General features: G+C 44.7%; 2 protein-coding genes and 1 long non-coding RNA gene across 3 annotated transcripts in view; 2 read left to right on the top strand and 1 right to left on the bottom strand.

The window, feature by feature from the left end:
• Positions 1-243: 243 nt before the first annotated feature.
• LOC140357724 (uncharacterized) lies at positions 244-1,540 on the bottom strand. Its single transcript, XR_011926667.1, has 2 exons — positions 1,355-1,540; positions 244-433 (listed from the first exon to the last, which is right to left on the bottom strand). It is a non-coding gene; the product is annotated as an uncharacterized lncRNA (long non-coding RNA).
• Positions 1,541-2,233: 693 nt separating this feature from the next.
• LOC140357723 (RPA-interacting protein A-like) lies at positions 2,234-4,160 on the top strand. The gene is made up of 7 exons (XM_072442238.1): positions 2,234-2,347; positions 2,440-2,634; positions 3,334-3,406; positions 3,489-3,606; positions 3,695-3,758; positions 3,832-3,972; positions 4,062-4,160. The coding sequence occupies exons 1-7, from the start codon at positions 2,276-2,278 to the stop codon at positions 4,089-4,091; spliced, it is 693 nt and encodes a 230-aa protein (XP_072298339.1). The 5' UTR covers positions 2,234-2,275; the 3' UTR covers positions 4,092-4,160.
• A 1,308-nt stretch (positions 4,161-5,468) lies between these two features.
• Positions 5,469-19,174, top strand: part of LOC140358661 (26S proteasome non-ATPase regulatory subunit 11A-like) — a 14,575-nt gene continuing 869 nt past the window's right edge. The window contains exons 1-13 of the mRNA XM_072443657.1: positions 5,469-5,654; positions 8,329-8,430; positions 8,972-9,168; positions 10,062-10,119; positions 10,201-10,395; positions 10,532-10,676; positions 13,505-13,565; positions 15,130-15,192; positions 15,260-15,385; positions 18,271-18,306; positions 18,381-18,432; positions 18,497-18,642; positions 19,122-19,174. The exon at positions 19,122-19,174 is cut by the window's right edge and continues 869 nt beyond it. Coding sequence (XP_072299758.1) covers positions 5,564-5,654; positions 8,329-8,430; positions 8,972-9,168; positions 10,062-10,119; positions 10,201-10,395; positions 10,532-10,676; positions 13,505-13,565; positions 15,130-15,192; positions 15,260-15,385; positions 18,271-18,306; positions 18,381-18,432; positions 18,497-18,639 — 1,269 coding nt within the window. The 5' untranslated portion in view covers positions 5,469-5,563 and the 3' untranslated portion in view covers positions 18,640-18,642; positions 19,122-19,174. The remainder of the gene's footprint in view (positions 5,655-8,328; positions 8,431-8,971; positions 9,169-10,061; positions 10,120-10,200; positions 10,396-10,531; positions 10,677-13,504; positions 13,566-15,129; positions 15,193-15,259; positions 15,386-18,270; positions 18,307-18,380; positions 18,433-18,496; positions 18,643-19,121) is intronic.

Below are 19,174 nucleotides of genomic sequence, written 5' to 3'. Positions count from 1 at the left end.
GAGAACCAAAACAGTCAACAAACTTTCACATCATTGAAGTAAATATTTATTTGGACAAGTTTACTTTGCATATAGATAGTACATTATGATGAAATATGTGTTTTGGAGAATCAGAATAATTTATTTTTAACGTCTTTCAAAAGCCAAAGACAAACCAACTTCCCTACAGTAGTTTTAATATGTACACAGAATAATGTGTCCTTATTATGCATTATTATGAAGTGTCATTGTTCTGTTTGAACTCTATGACCGTCACAGTAGATGCAACTTCTCAGACGTGGAAAAACTCTAAACGAGTCTCTAGAACAGTCCCATGTGGAGTGGTATTAAGAGTTTGCCCCTGTGCGAGGCCCTCTTGTGTACTGGATCCGTGCTTCATCGTCTATTTCATCCATGATCTTCTCCTGTTTGACAGAATAAATGGTGTAGCTGACTGGATACCAACAGGTTAAGGAAGAATACACATCAAATACATTAAAAATATATATATATATATTATTATTGGCCTGTCGGCTTTATTCGACTCGGATTTGAAATCACGAATCTACTCAAACACAAACAGAAACAAACAGAAACACTTGGACTGGTGAAGTGAAATGTCGCTGTTTTAGGGACATACTTAAGTGAAATTAAGAATAAAATGTGTCATATTAAGAAACTCCTTATTTGTTATTTCTTACTATGAACTGTAACGTTGATTCAAAACAATATTTAATATGCTTTTAAATTGTTCACTGAATGTAATAAATATTAACCAATTACTCTAATATGAGAATCGATAGATTACTCGATTACTAAAATAATCAATAGCTGCCACTCTAGTCTTCTCTATAGCGTGCTTAGTCGTTATACAGAGCCTGGTGTTTCTAGGCAAAGTAGGAAATAGAGGTGTTATTATTTGCCTAGCCTAGGTTAAGAAATACAAATAAAGGCTTATCTTATCTTACAAAACACACCACTGCTGCTGCGCCTACACACTTCCCATTTCCAGCACACAGAATAAAAGAGGAGAATAGCAATAACCTATTATATTGCATTCAATTTAATTTATTTCAAGGCTATATTTATTCCATATAAACTCTAAATGTTTCCTTCCCTTGCCTCCTCTGGGCTTTTGGACCAAGGATCTATTGGGACGCCACACTTATGCGTATTTGATTGACAGCTAGGAAGGAATTGGGAAATGAGGAGACGAGGAAGGAAAAAGAAGACAGAGAATTAATTGAGAGACAATTCATAATACAGTGCGCCTGCTTGTCTTAATGACGGACCTGAGACTTGCACTAATGCATATTCAGAAGATCATTTTGTTGTTCGTGTCAGTAATGAGATGGGACCTGGTTTAGAAGGATACACATGGAAATGACAAACGCTCCTATAGTGAGGCCCGTCAGGAGGTTACGCTGCCGTATCCGACCCGAATTTTTCTGCCAGTAATCGAGTTGCTTTCGGCGGATTAAAAGTTGCTTCTGAGCCGCTGACAGGGTCGTTTTGGCTGACTCTTGCTCCGCCATGTCTTGTTTTGTTTAGGTAATCCGCAACATGACCTACGTACCGGTGAGAGATCTGTTTTAAATGCTGCCCTCTTCTGTTAGGGAGTAGGAAGTGCAATCGTGTTTTGGTTCAGTAAAATTATTCTTATTTTTCCCTCCATCAAAAGGTGCTACATTCCCATTAAAAAACATAGAATATTGTGTTTTATTATATATTTTATTTAATATTACAAGAAGAACATAAAAACTGTAAATGTTGGACCTACAATGCGACGCGCATTTCTACTTCCGGGTTAAAAGCTGCACTGTTTCGATTTTTCCGCTAGTCGTTTTGTTGCTAGCATACTCATTATTCTTATTTTTCCCTCCATCAAATAAAGGTGCTTCATTCCCATTAAAAAAAACATAAAATATTGTGTTTCATTATATATTTTATTTAATATTATAAGAAGAACATAAAAACTGTAAATGTTGGACCTACAATGCAACGTGCGTTTCAACTTCCGGGTTAAAAGCTGCAATGTTTAGATTTTTCCGCTAGGCTTTTTGTTGCTAGCATACTCATTATTCTTATTTTTCCCTCCATCAAATAAAGGTGCTTCATTCCCATTAAAAAACATAAATATTGTGTTTTATTATATATTTTATTTAATATAACAAGAACATAAAAACTGTAAATGTTGGACCTGCAATGCAACGCGCGTTTCCACTTCCGGGTTAAAAGCTGCAATGTTTAGATTTTTTCGCTTGTCGTGTTGTTGCTAGCATACTCAACTGTGGCAATGGACGCTTTACTCCGACATCGTTCACTTTATAAAGCCACCACCCCGCCATGGAAAGAAGCATACCGAAAAGTCAGGAATTCGTTTTATGGCGTTTGACATCGCTAATGGTATTGTAGCGGTTTTGGCTAACAGTGCGTTGTGTCTTCTCTGTGCTGTGTCAGCGCTGTGTGGACAGACTGAAGAACAGCAGGTCCAAACTGCTGGAGCGGTACCGGCAGATGGGGGAGAGTCCGCAGCAGATGGCCCAGGGAGGCTCCATCATCGTCCAGGAGGTGATGGAGGAGGAGTGGAGCGCTCTGCAGGCGGAAAACCAGCACAAACTGCCCTCTCTGTGGGGCTCCAGTGGAATGTCGGAGGTCGGTCTGCCTCACGGCTTCCAAACAGTGTATCACATTTACATACAAATAATGTAGAATGTAAATGAGAGCAATCAGACATAATGTGGTTATTTTTTTTTTATTCTTTTTTTTTTTTCCCTCCCAGGTACTTTTGAAGCACAATATAAGTAGATAATCATTGTAAACTACACTATTGAACCAAAACGACTTAGTATTAAAAAATGGGTCTATTAACATCCTTCAATACTGCTGAAATGATGCATTTTTGCCTCAATGCAAGTTGCATTTCATTTTAATATAGTTATATAATATGTAAGTTTTAATAATGGCCGTGGCTGCAGAGCCGCGGCGTGGTCAAATAGCCTCATGGCTAACCTTAATCCTAACCCTGACTCTAACCCGGTGCGGTCATATAGCCCAGCAGTTTCAGGAGCCGCAGCACAAAATAACATAGCAGTTTCGGCCGCGCCGCGGGTCTGTAGACACTCCCTTTAATAATATCTAAAGCGGCGTTCATGTGGTCCTCGGGTGCTCATGTAAACCCACTAAAAGTAGTAGTGTTTAGTTGGAGCTCTAATATTTAAGATACAGATTTTGGTCTGTCTCTACACAACAGGTGACGTCAGCAACAACAATAGTAAAAAAGCTCAATAAACAATTTGGGGATATTAACTCATTTACAGCCCTGTATCAAAATGCTTTGTTTTATCTCGTCAGATGTTTGGTGTCCTAAAGGAATATGATGAACTGGCAGTACTTGAGGAAATCCAACAAGAGCTTTTGTCTCATGGTAGTAAATGAGTGTATTCAAATGCGTGGCCCCATGTCAACATAAAAAATAAAGCACAATTATTATGTGATTGATCATGCAGAAATGTCCATAATTGAAGAATTTGAGAAAAATCTACAGTTTGAGCAACAATACATATCATCTGTGGTGGAAGAAATGGATGAGGACATGGATCGAATCATTTGTCCTGTCTGTCATGTGTAAGTTAATCTTGTAGAAGGAATTTGTCTGCTTTTTATTGTTGCTGGTTCACTTTATTGTCTTAAACTTTAATCTTTTATTTTCCAGAAATAATTTGACGATAAATAATATTTTTGTTTCCTGTCCTTGTGGTTTATATATTAATACTAAGGTATACACACATCTGTCTATCTCCATCTATCATATATGGCTGAATGTCTAACCCTTGTACTTTTTTAATGTAGAGTCGTAATATCAGTCCAGAAGTTCTAAAACACCTGCTGGAATCTCGAGTTTGTGAGCACATGGAGGAGTGTTTTCACAATCCTATCTTTTCTATGGCTCCTAATGCAGACAGTCCTCCTAGCCTGATGATGAGCTGCCAGGTAATTAATTCTGACATTATTTACTCGATGATTCACGCATCCTTACTTGTATGACTTACCCTGCTAATGGCCTTTTTTCTTTCTTACAGGCTTGTGACTATTTGTCTATTGTCTTGTGAGAGTCCACTTATGTATTGGAATTGCATATTTTTAAGAGTATATTATAAATAAAGATCATTATTTTTATCTGCTCTTTATTTTCTTGGCAACAATGATTCAGAAATTGCTTTGACCCATTTGGATGTGTTGCAATTTATGATTTTTACATGATAATTATTGCTTTTGGATACTTTAGAAGAGGCATTGCAGTAGAATCCAAATCAGAAAAGGTTTATTGCCATTGTCAATAAACAGAATTCACAAACATAGGAACTTGATAAAACAACCTATATAAGTCAAAAAGAAAAAACAATTCAAATCTGCTATAGAATAAAAATTAAAATAGGCTATTAGATAAAAGAAATAATACTGTGTACACAAATTTACAATTGAATTTACATATGTACTGCAGAAAGTGAACAGTGCAGTGAATAATTAAATTATGGTTAAAATGAAAGTGTTTAAGAAGTGTTCATGAGTCCAAAATCAGATGGAAAGAAACTTGTAGTGGCAGGTTCTGGTCCAGATGGACCGTAGCCTACTGACTGAGGGGAGTGGCTCAAATGGTCCATGTCCAGGGTGAGAAGGGTCGGCTGTGATCTGACCTGCACGTCCCAGAGTCCTGGAGATGAACAGGTCCTGCAGAGATGGAAGTCTGCAGCCGATCACCTTCTCAGCAGAGCGCACAATGCGCTGTAGTCTCTGTTTGTCCCTGGCTGTGGCTCCAGCGTACCACACAGTGATGGAGGAGGTGAGGATGGACTCAATGGTGGCCGTGTAGAACTGCACCATCATCTGCACTGTCAGCTTGGCTTTCCTCAGCTGCTGCAGGAAGTATATCCTCTGCTGGTCCTTGATGAGGGAGCTGATCGTGGGCTCCCACTTCAGGTCCTGGCTGATGGTGCCGAAGAAGCGGAAGGAGTTCACGGTGGTGATGGGGGAGTCTGTAATGGTGAGGGGGAGCTGTGGCTTTCCTGAAGTCCACGATCATCTCCACTGTCTTCTGGGCGTTGTATTCCAGGCTGTTACGACTGCACCAGGACACCAGGTGGTCCACCTCCCTCCTGTCCACACACTCATATTGGCTTCTTGTTTAAATGAGCCTGTTTGTGCAACCCATAATCATAATAGTCTATAATCTATGCTACAAACATAAACATAATAGCAAAAACTTAGAAAAATTACCTTTTTACTTTGAGATGTATTGGAAATAAACTTGCATTTTTATGGATATACTTTTGAGTGACAATGCCAAGCTCCAAATAACTGCAGCACAGCCACAGTGAGTCACCTCAGATGACTCTGTTCATTGAAATTCTGCAGACACACGGTGTGAGTCGGTGCCAGTGAATGGACTGAACACGAGAGGCAGAAGTAGCTCCACGCAGCCTGTAGAGGACAGCACTGACCAGCGCCATGTGAGTGAGTGCGGGGCGGAGGAGAGCGGGCGACAGGCGGACTGTGGAGCGGAGCGGCGGGACGCACAGGGAAGATGGCAGCCGCGGCTGTGGCTGAGTTTCAGAGAGCACAGTCTCTTATTGGAACTGACCGGAATGCCTCTATTGACATCCTCCACTCCATAGGTATGTGCAGTGGACATGGCAGCGGGACAAAGGCCTCTGAAGACAGCCATGCACACGGCCTTTGTTAGCAGCTAAGCTAAGTGGCGTGTGGAAGCTCAATGTTTCTGCAGTGAGTCAGCAGCAGTTTTCTACACCGGCTAGCTTCAAGCTAGCATTAGGGCTAGCTCCAGGCTAGCTTCGGGGCTAGCCACCATCTTCATTCATCTGACAGCTCAGTGCAGAGTGTCTTGCTTGCAGGAAAGCTGTGACAGTCGTGTTGCAAGGACATTGTTTGATAATTGAATAAGACGAATGGTCTCTGATAAGTGCTTATTTAGCTTTTGCTTACTTTGTGCCATGATCACTCACGTGATGAGTTCGGTAAAGTTAGCGTCATATTCACAGATTCTGACTTCCGAGGTCAATAGCTCCTAAACGCAAAAGTCTTTACAAATCATGCCAAACTATTCACATTTACACAGCCAAGCAATTACAACCTCGTTTTATTTTTTTAATCAGATGCGTATTTTGGGCGCAGCGAATTACTCCGAGTGCAAAGGCTCTTCTCTGCATTCCTGTCACTCTGTATCTGTAGAGATGCTGTCCAGTGTCACAGCAACATGAAGGAATTTATTCTTTAGACTTTGATCTTTACACGCATCTGATTTCTTTAAGACGAGATTTTAGTCACATGGCTGTGTCAGTGTGAATAGTTTGGCATGTCTAAGATCTATAAAGACTTTTGCGTTTAAGTCCGAATCTGTGAATATGACGCTAACTTTAGAAGCAGATTGTGGCGCACTAAGCTTGCATAGCATAGCATTCTCCCCAAAAGTCATTGGCGCTCTAATATAATAGAATCTAATATAATATAATCTAATACAATAGATTCTAATATAAAAGATCCATGTCTGATCTGATCCATGTAGCGCTGCATATGACGCGAACTGACGAGCGCTTAGGGACCGTCAACAAAAAGCAATGCCAATAATGGAAACGTTTTATTGCTGGAACGCAACATAAAATGGAGCGATACAATTTTAATAACACAATAAATACAACATGATGGACACCACAGCAACCTTTATTTTCCATATGAAGCTTTATTAGTGTTTTATTGATGAAATATGATAAATTATGAAATTAATCATCAATAGCTTTTTAAATATTTGATGTGACCAAATTCAGTCATTATTGGTAAATTCTTTCTATCTACTACAACCTTTATTTTACCCATCTGAAGCATCATATTATTTATGATGAAATATTAAAATTAATCTTCAATAAATGTTTTATTATTTGATGTAGGGTCACCATATTCACAGCACAATAATGGCAATATGTACCTACTAAAATCTTTATTTTACCCATCAGAAGCTTAGTCAATGTTTTCATGATGAAATATGATGAATTATGGATATTAAACTTCAGTATCTTTTTAAATATTGGATGAAGGATCACCAAATTCACAGCATGTATCAATAATGGCAATATATATCTACTACAACCTTTATTTTACCCATCAGAAGCTTAATTCACGTTTTTATGATGAAATATTAAAATTCATCTTCAATAAATGTATTGTTATTGGATGTAGAGTCACCAAATTCACAAAACTTATCAATAAATACATTTACATGGTCCAGGAGATATGCGAACAGTGATCCAGTTCGGTAAATATGAAATTTCCCCATGTGGGACAATAAAGGATTATCTTATCTTATCTTAAAGTTAGCGTCATATTCACAGATTCGGACTTCCGAGGTCAATAGCTCCTAAACGCCAAGCGACTATAACCTTGTTTTTGAAATGCGTATTTTGGGCGCCGCAAACTACACTGCTCCGAATGGGCAGCTGGAGCCGAGACGAGTGCAAAGACCTGTATCTGGGCAATTTTCATCGTCGTGTGGCTCCCAATCGTGACCCCAAGAGTAAGCACTGCCTCCCCGCGGTGGCCTACTCTCCCGCCGTGTTCCCGGACTCGCGCTCTGCATTGCTCAAAATCTTCCATGACTTCCTGAAGATGTATTTGTGGGCGTTTGTGCGCGTACTGCTAGGGTCCTGCCCTCGCACTCCCCACTCTTCTCTGGAGGTCCTGGTGTCCACTATGACTGATGCTGTTATCAGGCCGTGGCGTCAGTCCACTGGGTCAGTCCCGGAGACATGCTGCAGTACTGAACATGCACAAGCCCCCGCTCTGCGCTTCTCGCGGACTTTGCAAATGTATTTATTGATAAGTGCTATGAATTTGGTGACCATAAAAACATGAATTAAGCTTTCGATGGGTGCAATAAATGTTGTAGTACATAGATATTGTAATTTTTTATAATTGCTGTGAGTTTGGTGACCATACAGCCAATAATAATGTTATTGAAAATTATCATATTTAATATTTCAACATAAAAACATGAATTAAGCTTCTGATGGGTAAAATAAAGGTTGTAGGTTATGGATATAGTCATTATTGATAAATCATCATTTTGGTGACCCTTCATCCAATATTAAAAAAGCTATTGAAGTTTAATATCCATAATTCATCTTGTTTCATCATAAAAACATATATTAAGCTTCTGATGGGTAAAAAAAAAAGTTGTAGTGGGTATATATTATATATGTCTTGTTTCTTCTGACTCAGTTGGAGATTTGTTTCCAGTTTTGCTTTAACGTAGCTAAACTTTTATAAATGTGTGTTCAGTGAAGCGGGACGTCCAGGACACTGATGAGGAGGCATTGAGGATTAAAGAGCAGAGCATCCTGGAGCTCGGAGGGCTGCTGGCCAAGACTGGACAGGCAGCAGGTAAACTGACCACAACTGACCAGGACGTCACAACAACACAGTAAACTGAGTCTTACAAACTAGTGAGAAGTATGTCCTCCATCTACATTTGGAAACTACCTGCGGAAATGCCAAAAGCATTTGCAAAAGTTTCTTTGGAGGCTTATAGTAATCACTCTGTAAATAAGTAAAGCCACAAGAGTAGATGTTTGTTAATTAACTTATAAGATAAGATAATCCTTTATTGTCCTACATTGGGAAATTTCATTGGTGCAACGCAGGTAGATACAGAGGTAGATACAGAGGTAGATACAGAGGTAGATACAGAGGTAGATACAGAGGTAGATACAGAGGTAGATACAGAGGTAGATACAGAGGTAGATACAGAGGTAGATACAGAGGTAGATACAGAGGTAGATGCAGAAGAAAAGAACATAATAAGCATTTTTGCTTATTATGAGAAAAACAAGCAGAATAGTAGAGTGCAGAATTTGTATTTATAAGCTCAGATGTTCAAATCTGGTTCACCCATAATGAGTCTAGATTATGTCTCCTTCGCCAGAGCTTGGTGGTCTCCTTAAATATGTGCGGCCGTTCCTCAACTCCATCTCAAAGGCCAAGGCTGCGCGGCTGGTGCGTTCCCTTCTCGACATGTTCCTGGACATGGAGGCTGCCACGGGCCAGGAAGTGGACCTGTGCCTGGAGTGCATCGAGTGGGCCAAGGCTGAGAAGAGAACCTTCCTCCGACAAGCTCTGGAGGTGAGGTGACGGGAGTTACACACACCGGGGAGTTACACACACTGGTGTGGGAGTTACACACACACCGGTGTGGGGAGTTGGGGAGTTACACACACACACACACACACCGGTGTGTGTGTGTGTGTGTGTGTGGGAGTTACACACACACACACCGGTGTGTGTATGGGAGTTACACACACACACACCGGTGTGTGTGTGGGGGGGGAGTTACACACACACACACCGGTGTGTGTGTGGGGGGGGAGTTACACACACACACCGGTGTGTGTGGGGGGGGAGTTACACACACACACACACCGGTGTGTGTGTGGGGGGGGGGAGTTACACACACACACACACACCGGTGTGTGTGTGTGGGGGGGGAGTTACACACACACACACACACCGGTGTGTGTGTGGGGGGGGGAGTTACACACACACACACACACACCGGTGTGTGTGTGGGGAGTTACACACACACACACACACACACACACACCGGTGTGTGTGTGGGGGGGGGAGTTACACACACACACACACACACACACACACACCGGTGTGTGTGGGGAGTTACACACACTGTGGGGAGTTACACACACACACACACACCGGTGTGTGTGGGGAGTAACACACACCGGTGCTTGTGGGGAGTTACACACACCAGAGTGTTCCTGTCAGTGCCTGAAATGCCTACAAGGTTCGGTGACTAATGTTTTTTTTTCCTCTCTTGTCACTTATATGCTCAAATATAATATTTTTTAAAAATGACTTCAGACTTCTTGCTAGTCTTTGTCATTTAATCCTAAAGTAATGTGTGTAATATGTTGTGTAGTTTGCACACAATGAATGGAAACAAACACAAAGTTTATTTACCAGTTTTGTAACTGTTTTTACCGTCTCTCTTGTTTTCTCAGGCCCGGCTCCTTTCACTGTATTTTGACACTAAGTGTCACCAGGAGGCTTTACTATTGGGTAAGTGGCTTTGGTTTTTTTGGTTTTTCCTGGTTGAAAACCCAATCTGACCCAACACTTCTGTCCTGGTGTGTTTTGCAGGCTCCCAGTTACTGCAAGAGTTGAAGAAGATGGATGACAAAGCTCTGCTGGTGGAGGTACAGCTCTTGGAGAGTAAGATTTACCACGCGCTTAGTAACCTGCCCAAAGCCCGCGCTGCACTCACCTCGGCCCGGACAACAGCCAACGCCATCTACTGCCCTCCCAAATTACAAGCAGCCCTAGATATGCAGTCAGGTACGGAGCCACGGCATATTCATCATCAACAAGAGGCGGTTTGACCATAGCATAGGACCTAAACTTGCAAACAATAAAGCATATCTTATCTTATGTTTCTAAGCCCATTAGTCTTATTGCTTGTCATTGTGTTCAGGTATAATCCACGCAGCTGAGGAGAAGGACTGGAAAACGGCATACTCTTACTTCTACGAGGCCTTTGAGGGCTACGACTCCATTGACAACCCCCGAGCCGTTACAGCCCTCAAGTACATGCTGCTCTGCAAAATTGTGCTCAGCGCGTAAGTACAAGCGCAGTAATCACATCACACAAATGAATACATTTACTTGGCCAGAATAACCTAATCATTATAGATCAGTATTTGCATGCGTTTACATCCACTTCATCCTTAATACCTGGTGATATTTGTCAGTTATTTCATGTTTTTAGCATAACTATTTTTGGAATCTTTAATGTCAATCTACATTAGTTGCCTTTTTTGCTGTATTTTCCTGGTTGTTCACACCTACGCATGTGTTGATCACAAAGAAATGGGATTAGAGTGGAGAACTGTGACCATGGGACCCAGGCCTTAAGACACTTGTATTCACTAGTACATCTATCACTAAAGAGCCCAATGTGACTGTAAGGGCCTCTCTGCCCTGAGGACATCGGCACACACATGTTCCAACCTGTTTCCACATCCACATGCACTTTTGTCTACAGTGACATCGCCCTGACAATTTTATGTTTAAATGCACAAAAACAAATTTGCATGACAGTTTAGAGAAACAATTCACTAGAGTCCACCTCTCCATCAATACAGCCAGACAAGTGCACACAACGAGTCAGCACAAGCGAACATCTCCTGTCAATGTTTCAGAACAACTTGCACCAAAAGACTGACATTGTGGAGAGAGCGGAGAAGGAGAGAGGTGGGAAGGCTCTGAGGTGGTGCGAGGAGCAGATGGAGAGGATGGGGCGGCTCTGTGACGGGGCGGCTCTGTGACGGGGCGGCTCTGTGACGGGGCGGCTCTGTGACGGGGCGGCTCTGTGACGGGGCGGCTCTGTCTGTGACGGGGCGGCTCTGTCTGTGACGGGGCGGCTCTCTCTGTGACGGGGCGACTCTGTGACGGGGCGACTCTGTGACGGGGCGACTCTGTGACGGGGCGACTCTGTGACGGGGCGGCTCTGTGACGGGGCGGCTCTGTGACGGGGCGGCTCTGTGACGGGGCGGCTCTGTGACGGGGCGGCTCTGTGACGGGGCGGCTCTGTGACGGGGCGGCTCTGTGACGGGGCGGCTCTGTGACGGGGCGGCTCTCTCTGTGACGGGGCGGCTCTCTCTGTGACGGGGCGGCTCTCTCTGTGACGGGGCGGCTCTCTCTGTGACGGGGCGGCTCTCTCTGTGACGGGGCGGCTCTGTGACGGGGCGGCTCTGTGACGGGGCGACTCTGTGACGGGGCGACTCTGTGACGGGGCGACTCTGTGACGGGGCGGCTCTGTGACGGGGCGGCTCTGTGACGGGGCGGCTCTGTGACGGGGCGGCTCTGTGACGGGGCGGCTCTGTGACGGGGCGGCTCTCTCTGTGACGGGGCGGCTCTCTCTGTGACGGGGCGGCTCTCTCTGTGACGGGGCGGCTCTCTCTGTGACGGGGCGGCTCTCTCTGTGACGGGGCGGCTCTCTCTGTGACGGGGCGGCTCTCTCTGTGACGGGGCGGCTCTCTCTGTGACGGGGCGGCTCTCTCTGTGACGGGGCGGCTCTCTCTGTGACGGGGCGGCTCTCTCTGTGACGGGGCGGCTCTGTGACGGGGCGGCTCTGTGACGGGGCGGCTCTGTGACGGGGCGGCTCTGTGACGGGGCGGCTCTGTGACGGGGCGGCTCTCTCTGTGACGGGGCGGCTCTCTCTGTGACGGGGCGGCTCTGTGACGGGGCGGCTCTGTGACGGGGCGGCTCTGTGACGGGGCGGCTCTGTGACGGGGCGGCTCTGTGACGGGGCGGCTCTGTGACGGGGCGGCTCTGTGACGGGGCGGCTCTGTGACGGGGCGGCTCTCTCTGTGACGGGGCGGCTCTCTCTGTGACGGGGCGGCTCTCTCTGTGACGGGGCGGCTCTCTCTGTGACGGGGCGTCTCTCTCTGTGACGGGGCGTCTCTCTCTGTGACGGGGCGGCTCTCTCTGTGACGGGGCGGCTCTCTCTGTGACGGGGCGGCTCGCTCTGTGACGGGGCGGCTCTCTCTGTGACGGGGCGGCTCTCTCTGTGACGGGGCGGCTCGCTCTGTGACGGGGCGGCTCTCTCTGTGACGGGGCGGCTCGCTCTGTGACGGGGCGGCTGTGACGGGGCGGCTGTGACGGGGCGTCGCTGTGACGGGGCGTCGCTGTGACGGGGCGTCGCTGTGACGGGGCGTCGCTGTGACGGGGCGTCGCTGTGACGGGGCGTCGCTGTGACGGGGCGTCGCTGTGACGGGGCGTCGCTGTGACGGGGCGGCTCTGTGACGGGGCGGCTCTGTGACGGGGCGGCTCTGTGACGGGGCGGCTCTGTGACGGGGCGGCTCTGTGACGGGGCGGCTCTGTGACGGGGCGGCGCTGTGACGGGGCGGCGCTGTGACGGCGGGGGCTCCTCTGTGACTCGTGTGGGCCAGTGATGAATATTGAGACACATTGAAATGGGACTTGCATAATTGCACTGCCAGTGACACTTTTACTGACCCATGTGTTCCACACTTGTCTGTGTAAATAATGTGTGCGAGTCAGTGCCACTAGTGAAAGAAGTATAGAGCCCTCTTTTAGTGATTTTTGTCAAAAGCCAAAATTTTAATGCTGTTCAAGCAAAAAAATGAATAATACAAACAATTTGCTGAAATAGTTGGGCCTTCTGTGAAGGGTCAGTCCATGATGCTTCCCCTCTGAATTACCCGCATCATGTTTACATGACATTTCTATTGATGACTTCCAAAATCATGATCATCAATGATCATGTTTTTAGTATGCATGTAAACAAAGCCTATGTTTACGTTGTGTATTTGTTGGCTCCTTGTGTATTTGTTGGCTCCTTGTGTATTTCTTGGCTCCTTGTGTATTTCTTGGCTCCTTGTGCGTTTAAGCCCTGCTCTTCACTGTTCTGCTTGTGTTGCAGGCCTGAGGAAGTACAGACACTCATCAGTGGAAAGCTGGCTCTGCGTTATGCTGGACGACAGGTATCACTTTTGACTTTGATTCTTTCAAATGCTTTTCATTAACGTGCCGTAGCACTTTGGATTGGTGAGTTTTAGGTATTTTAACCGGTAGTTGGAGCCCTTCGAGGTCAATAATCGGTTAATTGGTTATGTCAACGCAGTGCTTTTAGTTTGTTGTATTTACTGTATGAGTCATAATTGGACCATGTTACGAGAGTGAACACAGAGCAGCGTGACAGCACAACACGCCTAATGAGGCTCGTACAAACGTTTTGGTGCTCTGTGATTATGGATAAAGCGCTCTTTACTCCAGAGTCATGTTTTAAAGTCACTCATGTTAGCTGCTTAGCTTTGCTGATGCAGGTTGATAGTTTTCCATCCGTTTTCTTCACTAACGTGAAATCCATATTAGATAAACCGTGTGTGATTAATATTGGTCCATAAAAATTGCAGTGACTGAGGTTTGCTCAGTCTTTGAGATCTATCCAGATGTTTTTTTTTACTTGGAGTGAGATGTCACAATTGTATGAGAGCACGCAGGCGCCATCTGGTTGCGTAGTTGTGTAATTACAAGTAGAAAACAAAGCAAAATGAAACTCGTTAGTCACGGTTAATTGGTTAAACCTGAACGCCCCTAGTTTTAGGATCAGGACAAATCCAAAACTAAAATGAATTGTTGGTCACCAGTTTTCATGTTGCATTGTACAGCATCTGTGAGCATTAAATTTAAAGAAAACATATGGTGCTTTTCTTTGGTATTTTAGTAAACTACAACACACACATTATCATGAAGTGTGTTCATGGTTAACTGCTTAACCCTCACTAATGGTTAACCAAGTGAAGATATAGTTTCTTTTTTTCTATCTAAATGTGTTATATACAACTGCTTCACCAGAGAAGGAGAGGCACTTGTTTGTGCCTGGAACGCATCAGAGTGAACAAATAAGATTGTTGAAACTCCACTTATAATGTTTATCTCATAAAGGCTGTGCAAACACTGAGCATTTATGAACTAACACTTTCTTGAACTTGAATCTCACATTGGTGCCTCAGATTGAAAACTATCAGTCGTTTATCTTTTCAAGCTAAGGTAAGCAGCTAACATTAGCATCTTTACAATGTGACTCTTTATTTCGAGTGCTCTATTCATAATCAAGGCTCAACAAGACGCTTGTGTTAACTTGTGTTGTGCACAGTTCAAAGACTTCGCTGTGGTGTCTTATGGCTCATAAAAAATAAAAAACACTGCGTAATGTTAACAGACTATTGACCGCAAAGGGCTCCAGCTAATGGTTAAACAAATAAATGGAAAACATGCATTCCTAATCCACAATGCTGATCTCAAACAGCAGAACTTTTTGTTCAAAGCGGCAAAAATGAGAATCTTCACCTCTTCATGATGGCATTGATGATGGTTATCATCAACCTCACTTGTATGACCACGATTCTAAATGTTGTGAATGAGGTCTCAAACGCAGGACAATACAAGATTACGTGCATGAATCAATCAAAATTAGTTAAAAAGTTTAAAAGCTGATTTAAGTCGATTGGTGTTGCAGTGTTGGTTTTGCTCTTCTTGCCGTAGACCGACTCCCTTAAATGTATAGCACTGGCAAGCAAAAAGCGGTCCCTGGCAGACTTCGAAAAGGTTGGTACTGTGTGTATTGATAACATAATGTGCTCTGAGTTTGGACAAACGATTGTTTCTTTTGCAGGCATTAACGGAGTACAAAGCTGAGCTGAGGGACGACCCCATCATCAGTACACACCTGACCAAACTGTACGACAACCTGCTGGAACAGAACCTCATCAGGGTCATCGAGCCTTTCTCCAGAGTGCAGGTATAACAACTGTGTGGAGAGAAAGACTACGAGGCTGATGACAATGTGGGATGTTCCATCAAAGTACACAACAAGTACCGCTAAACTCAATCAAGCTCCAGCTTAAGCCTCTGGTCGTTCCAAGAAAGAACAAGGCGTAGGTCTGATCGAAGCTTAGCCAAAAGTTAAGCCAAAAGCTGCACATTTGCTGCAGAGTATGAATTACCCAAGATATTTTCCACTGCTCAGGAGCTCTAAGATCTCTTCTCATGTTTGTGTGGAGCCGTAAAAGCCGTGAAGGAAGTCTTTGTATGTAACGTGATTGTAATCCCTGAAGCTCGTGCTTAACTCAGGAAAAACTCAAAACATTTCACATAGTCGTGTGTAGGGCTGGGTATTGCCTTGTACCACACGATACGATGCGTATCCCGATACAGTGTCCACGATACGATACGTATCCCGATACAGGGTCCACGATACGTATCCCGATACAGGGTCCGCAATACGATACGTATCCCGATACAGGGTCCACGGTACGATACGTATCCCGATACAGGGTCCACGATACGTATCCCAATACAGGGTCCACGATACGATACATATCCCGATACAGGGTCCACGGTACGATACGTATCCCGATACAGGGTCCACGATACGTATCCCGATACAGGGTCCACGATACGGTACGTATCCCGATACAGGGTCCACGGTACGATACATATCCCGATACAGGGTCCACGATACGTATCCCAATACAGGGTCCACGATACGATACATATCCCGATACAGGGTCCACGATACGATGCGTATCCCGATACGGGGTCCACGATACGATACGTATCCCGATACAGGGTCCACGATACGATACGTATCCCGATACAGGGTCCACGATGCGGTACGTATCCCGATGCAGGGTCCACGATACGTATCCCGATACAGGGTCCGCGATGCGATACATATCCCGATACAGGGTCCACGATACATATCCCGATACGGGGTCCACGATACATATCCCGATACAGGGTCCACGATACGATGCGTATCCCGATACAGGGTCCACGGTACGATACGTATCCCGATACAGGGTCCACGATACGTATCCCGATACAGGGTCCACGATACGTATCCCGATACAGGGTCCACGATACGTATCCCGATACAGGGTCCACGATACGTATCCCGATACAGGGTCCACGATACGTATCCCGATACAGGGTCCACGATACGATACGTATCCCGATACAGGGTCCACGATACGATACGTATCCCGATACAGGGTCCACGATACGTATCCCGATACAGGGTCCACGATACGTATCCCGATACAGGGTCCACGATACGTATCCCGATACAGGGTCCACGATACGTATCCCGATACAGGGTCCACGATACGATACGTATCCCGATACAGGGTCCACGATACGATGCGTATCCCGATACAGGGTCCACGATACGATGCGTATCCCGATGCAGGGTCCACGATACGTATCCCGATACAGGGTCCACGATACGTATCCCGATACAGGGTCCACGATACGTATCCCGATACAGGGTCCACGATACGGTACGTATCCCGATACAGGGTCCGCGATGCGATACGTATCCCGATACAGGGTCCGCGATGCGATACATATCCCGATACAGGGTCCACGATACGATGCGATACATATCCCGATACAGGGTCCACGATACGTATCCCGATACAGGGTCCACGATACGGTACGTATCCCGATACAGGGTCCACGATGCGATACGTATCCCGATACAGGGTCCGCGATGCAATACGTATCCCGATACAGGGTCCACGATACGAATCCCGATACAGGGTCCACGATACGAATCCCGATACAGGGTCCACGATACGAATCCCGATACAGGGTCCACAATACGATACGTATCCCGTTACAGGGTCCACGATACGATACGAATCCCGATACAGGGTCCACGATACAGTGCGTATCCCGATACAGGGTCCACGATACGATACGTATCCCGTTACAGGGTCCACGATACGAATCCCGATACACTCAACTTGATATGATACGTGTCCCGATTCATGATATCACTTAAAAGTTTACGAAAATTATGTTTTGATTAAGTAAATTAAGTCCATCACAATATTGATATATTGAGCACAGCCCTAGTCGTGTGCAACCTAGGGATATTCCTCGAATCAAGACCTCTCGGGGTAACTCCACTGAGTTTGTGTCAAAGTTACCATGGCTTTTTACTGGCCCAAGAGCTGTCATCTAAAGCTCAAACACAAAATCTGGTTAAAAAAAAAAAAAAAGGCGGGATGAGGCTTGTTTTTTATGGTCGCAACAAAGCCTGTTTTAACCTCCACGCCTCCAAACAACAGTTATTGGCTCATGGTGGTGTTCTCTACATTAATGGTGTTGAATAATGTCTGTTCTGGTTAAACACAGTTTATCATAGCGCGTTGAGCTTTGTAACAGGATGTGGTCGGCTCATTCATCATTACACTTAGGTCAGGTGTCCATCCTTGGGAGCTCAGAGGGTCATGCACTGGATGATTCTAGTTTATAAAACACTCTGTGGCTGTGCTCCTAGTTATCTGAGCGGAAGCTTATCATGCCCTGCGCACGTGCAATATATACAACATTGACGTGCCCCATGTAAGTATGAACTGGGGGAAACGAGCTTATTAAACAGAAATACCAATAAGAGGCTTGTAATCACAAGGCAGGGCTGTTCTCTTCCAGTTTTATTGCTTTTAACAACCTAACAACAACCCTAAAGAGCAATTCAATGTTGTATTTCGATGCATGATAACCTTCTTTCCAAATACAGTGTTTCTATTTGCAGGCTCTTCTGTCTGACAGTAATCTTACTGCATCAGACGTGAAATGCATCAGTTTAATGTTTGTTGTTGCTCTGTCTTCTAGATCTCGCACATCTCTTCCCTCATCAAGCTTTCTAAGGTACCAGGAGATCATTCTGGCTCACTTAATGATAATGATCAGTATTTTATTTTTCACTAACTCTGTTTTTTTAGGGAGATGTTGAAAGGAAATTGTCACAGATGATTTTGGACCAAAAATTCCACGGTAAGTTCTTTGTTGTTTATGTGCACTTCATAGGTTTAAAACTCTTTGCACCTCATTTCATCAGGTGTTCTGGACCAAGGCGAAGGCGTGCTGATCGTATTTGAAGAACCTGTCGTGGACAAAACATATGAGGCAGCTCTGGAGACCATCCAGAACATGAGTAAAGTGGTGGACTCACTGTACAACAAAGCCAAGAAGCTCTCATAAGAGGTAAAGTGCTCTCATTTGAAGGATCGGATAACTGCCAAGTCAGTAATCATGACTGAATACATTTTTCAGAAAGTTCTTGTATCCTTCTTGGATTAGCCAAACAACCTTGAAGATGATAAATAAATACCCAGACAAGCCAATTGTACATCCTCTGTGCACCTATTCGCTTCTACGACTGGACACAGTTGTTTTCAGTACTTTAAATCCAGCGCCTGACTCACTTTCTCCATTGTTATAAAGGCATAAGTCCTGTATTATAGACCCAGGAGCCTGTCACTCATTTCTCTCAATGTGACTTTCTTTATTAAATGGTCTATGTCCAAATGTATTCACTCAATGTTTCCACTGTTCTTGGCAGTTGAAGTCTTTCTTATCAATGACTAAGTTCTAGTCTTGCATTCACCAGACTCAGGTTATGAATAAACTCTGGCTTTATTGTGTTGAGTATTTGTATCTAAACTCTCTTTTGTCTCCCACGAAGCCTGAATCCGACTGTGCTCCAGCTCTACTCGGTGTGGGCCAGTTGGATTTC

The sequence above is a fragment of the Eucyclogobius newberryi genome, unplaced genomic scaffold (genome assembly GCF_026437365.1).
Source record: "Eucyclogobius newberryi isolate DKJ021-1_F unplaced genomic scaffold, fEucNew1.0.hap1 SCAF_13, whole genome shotgun sequence".
Lineage (NCBI taxonomy): Eukaryota > Metazoa > Chordata > Actinopteri > Gobiiformes > Gobiidae > Eucyclogobius > Eucyclogobius newberryi.
This window is presented reverse-complemented; position numbering and strand designations above follow the sequence as displayed.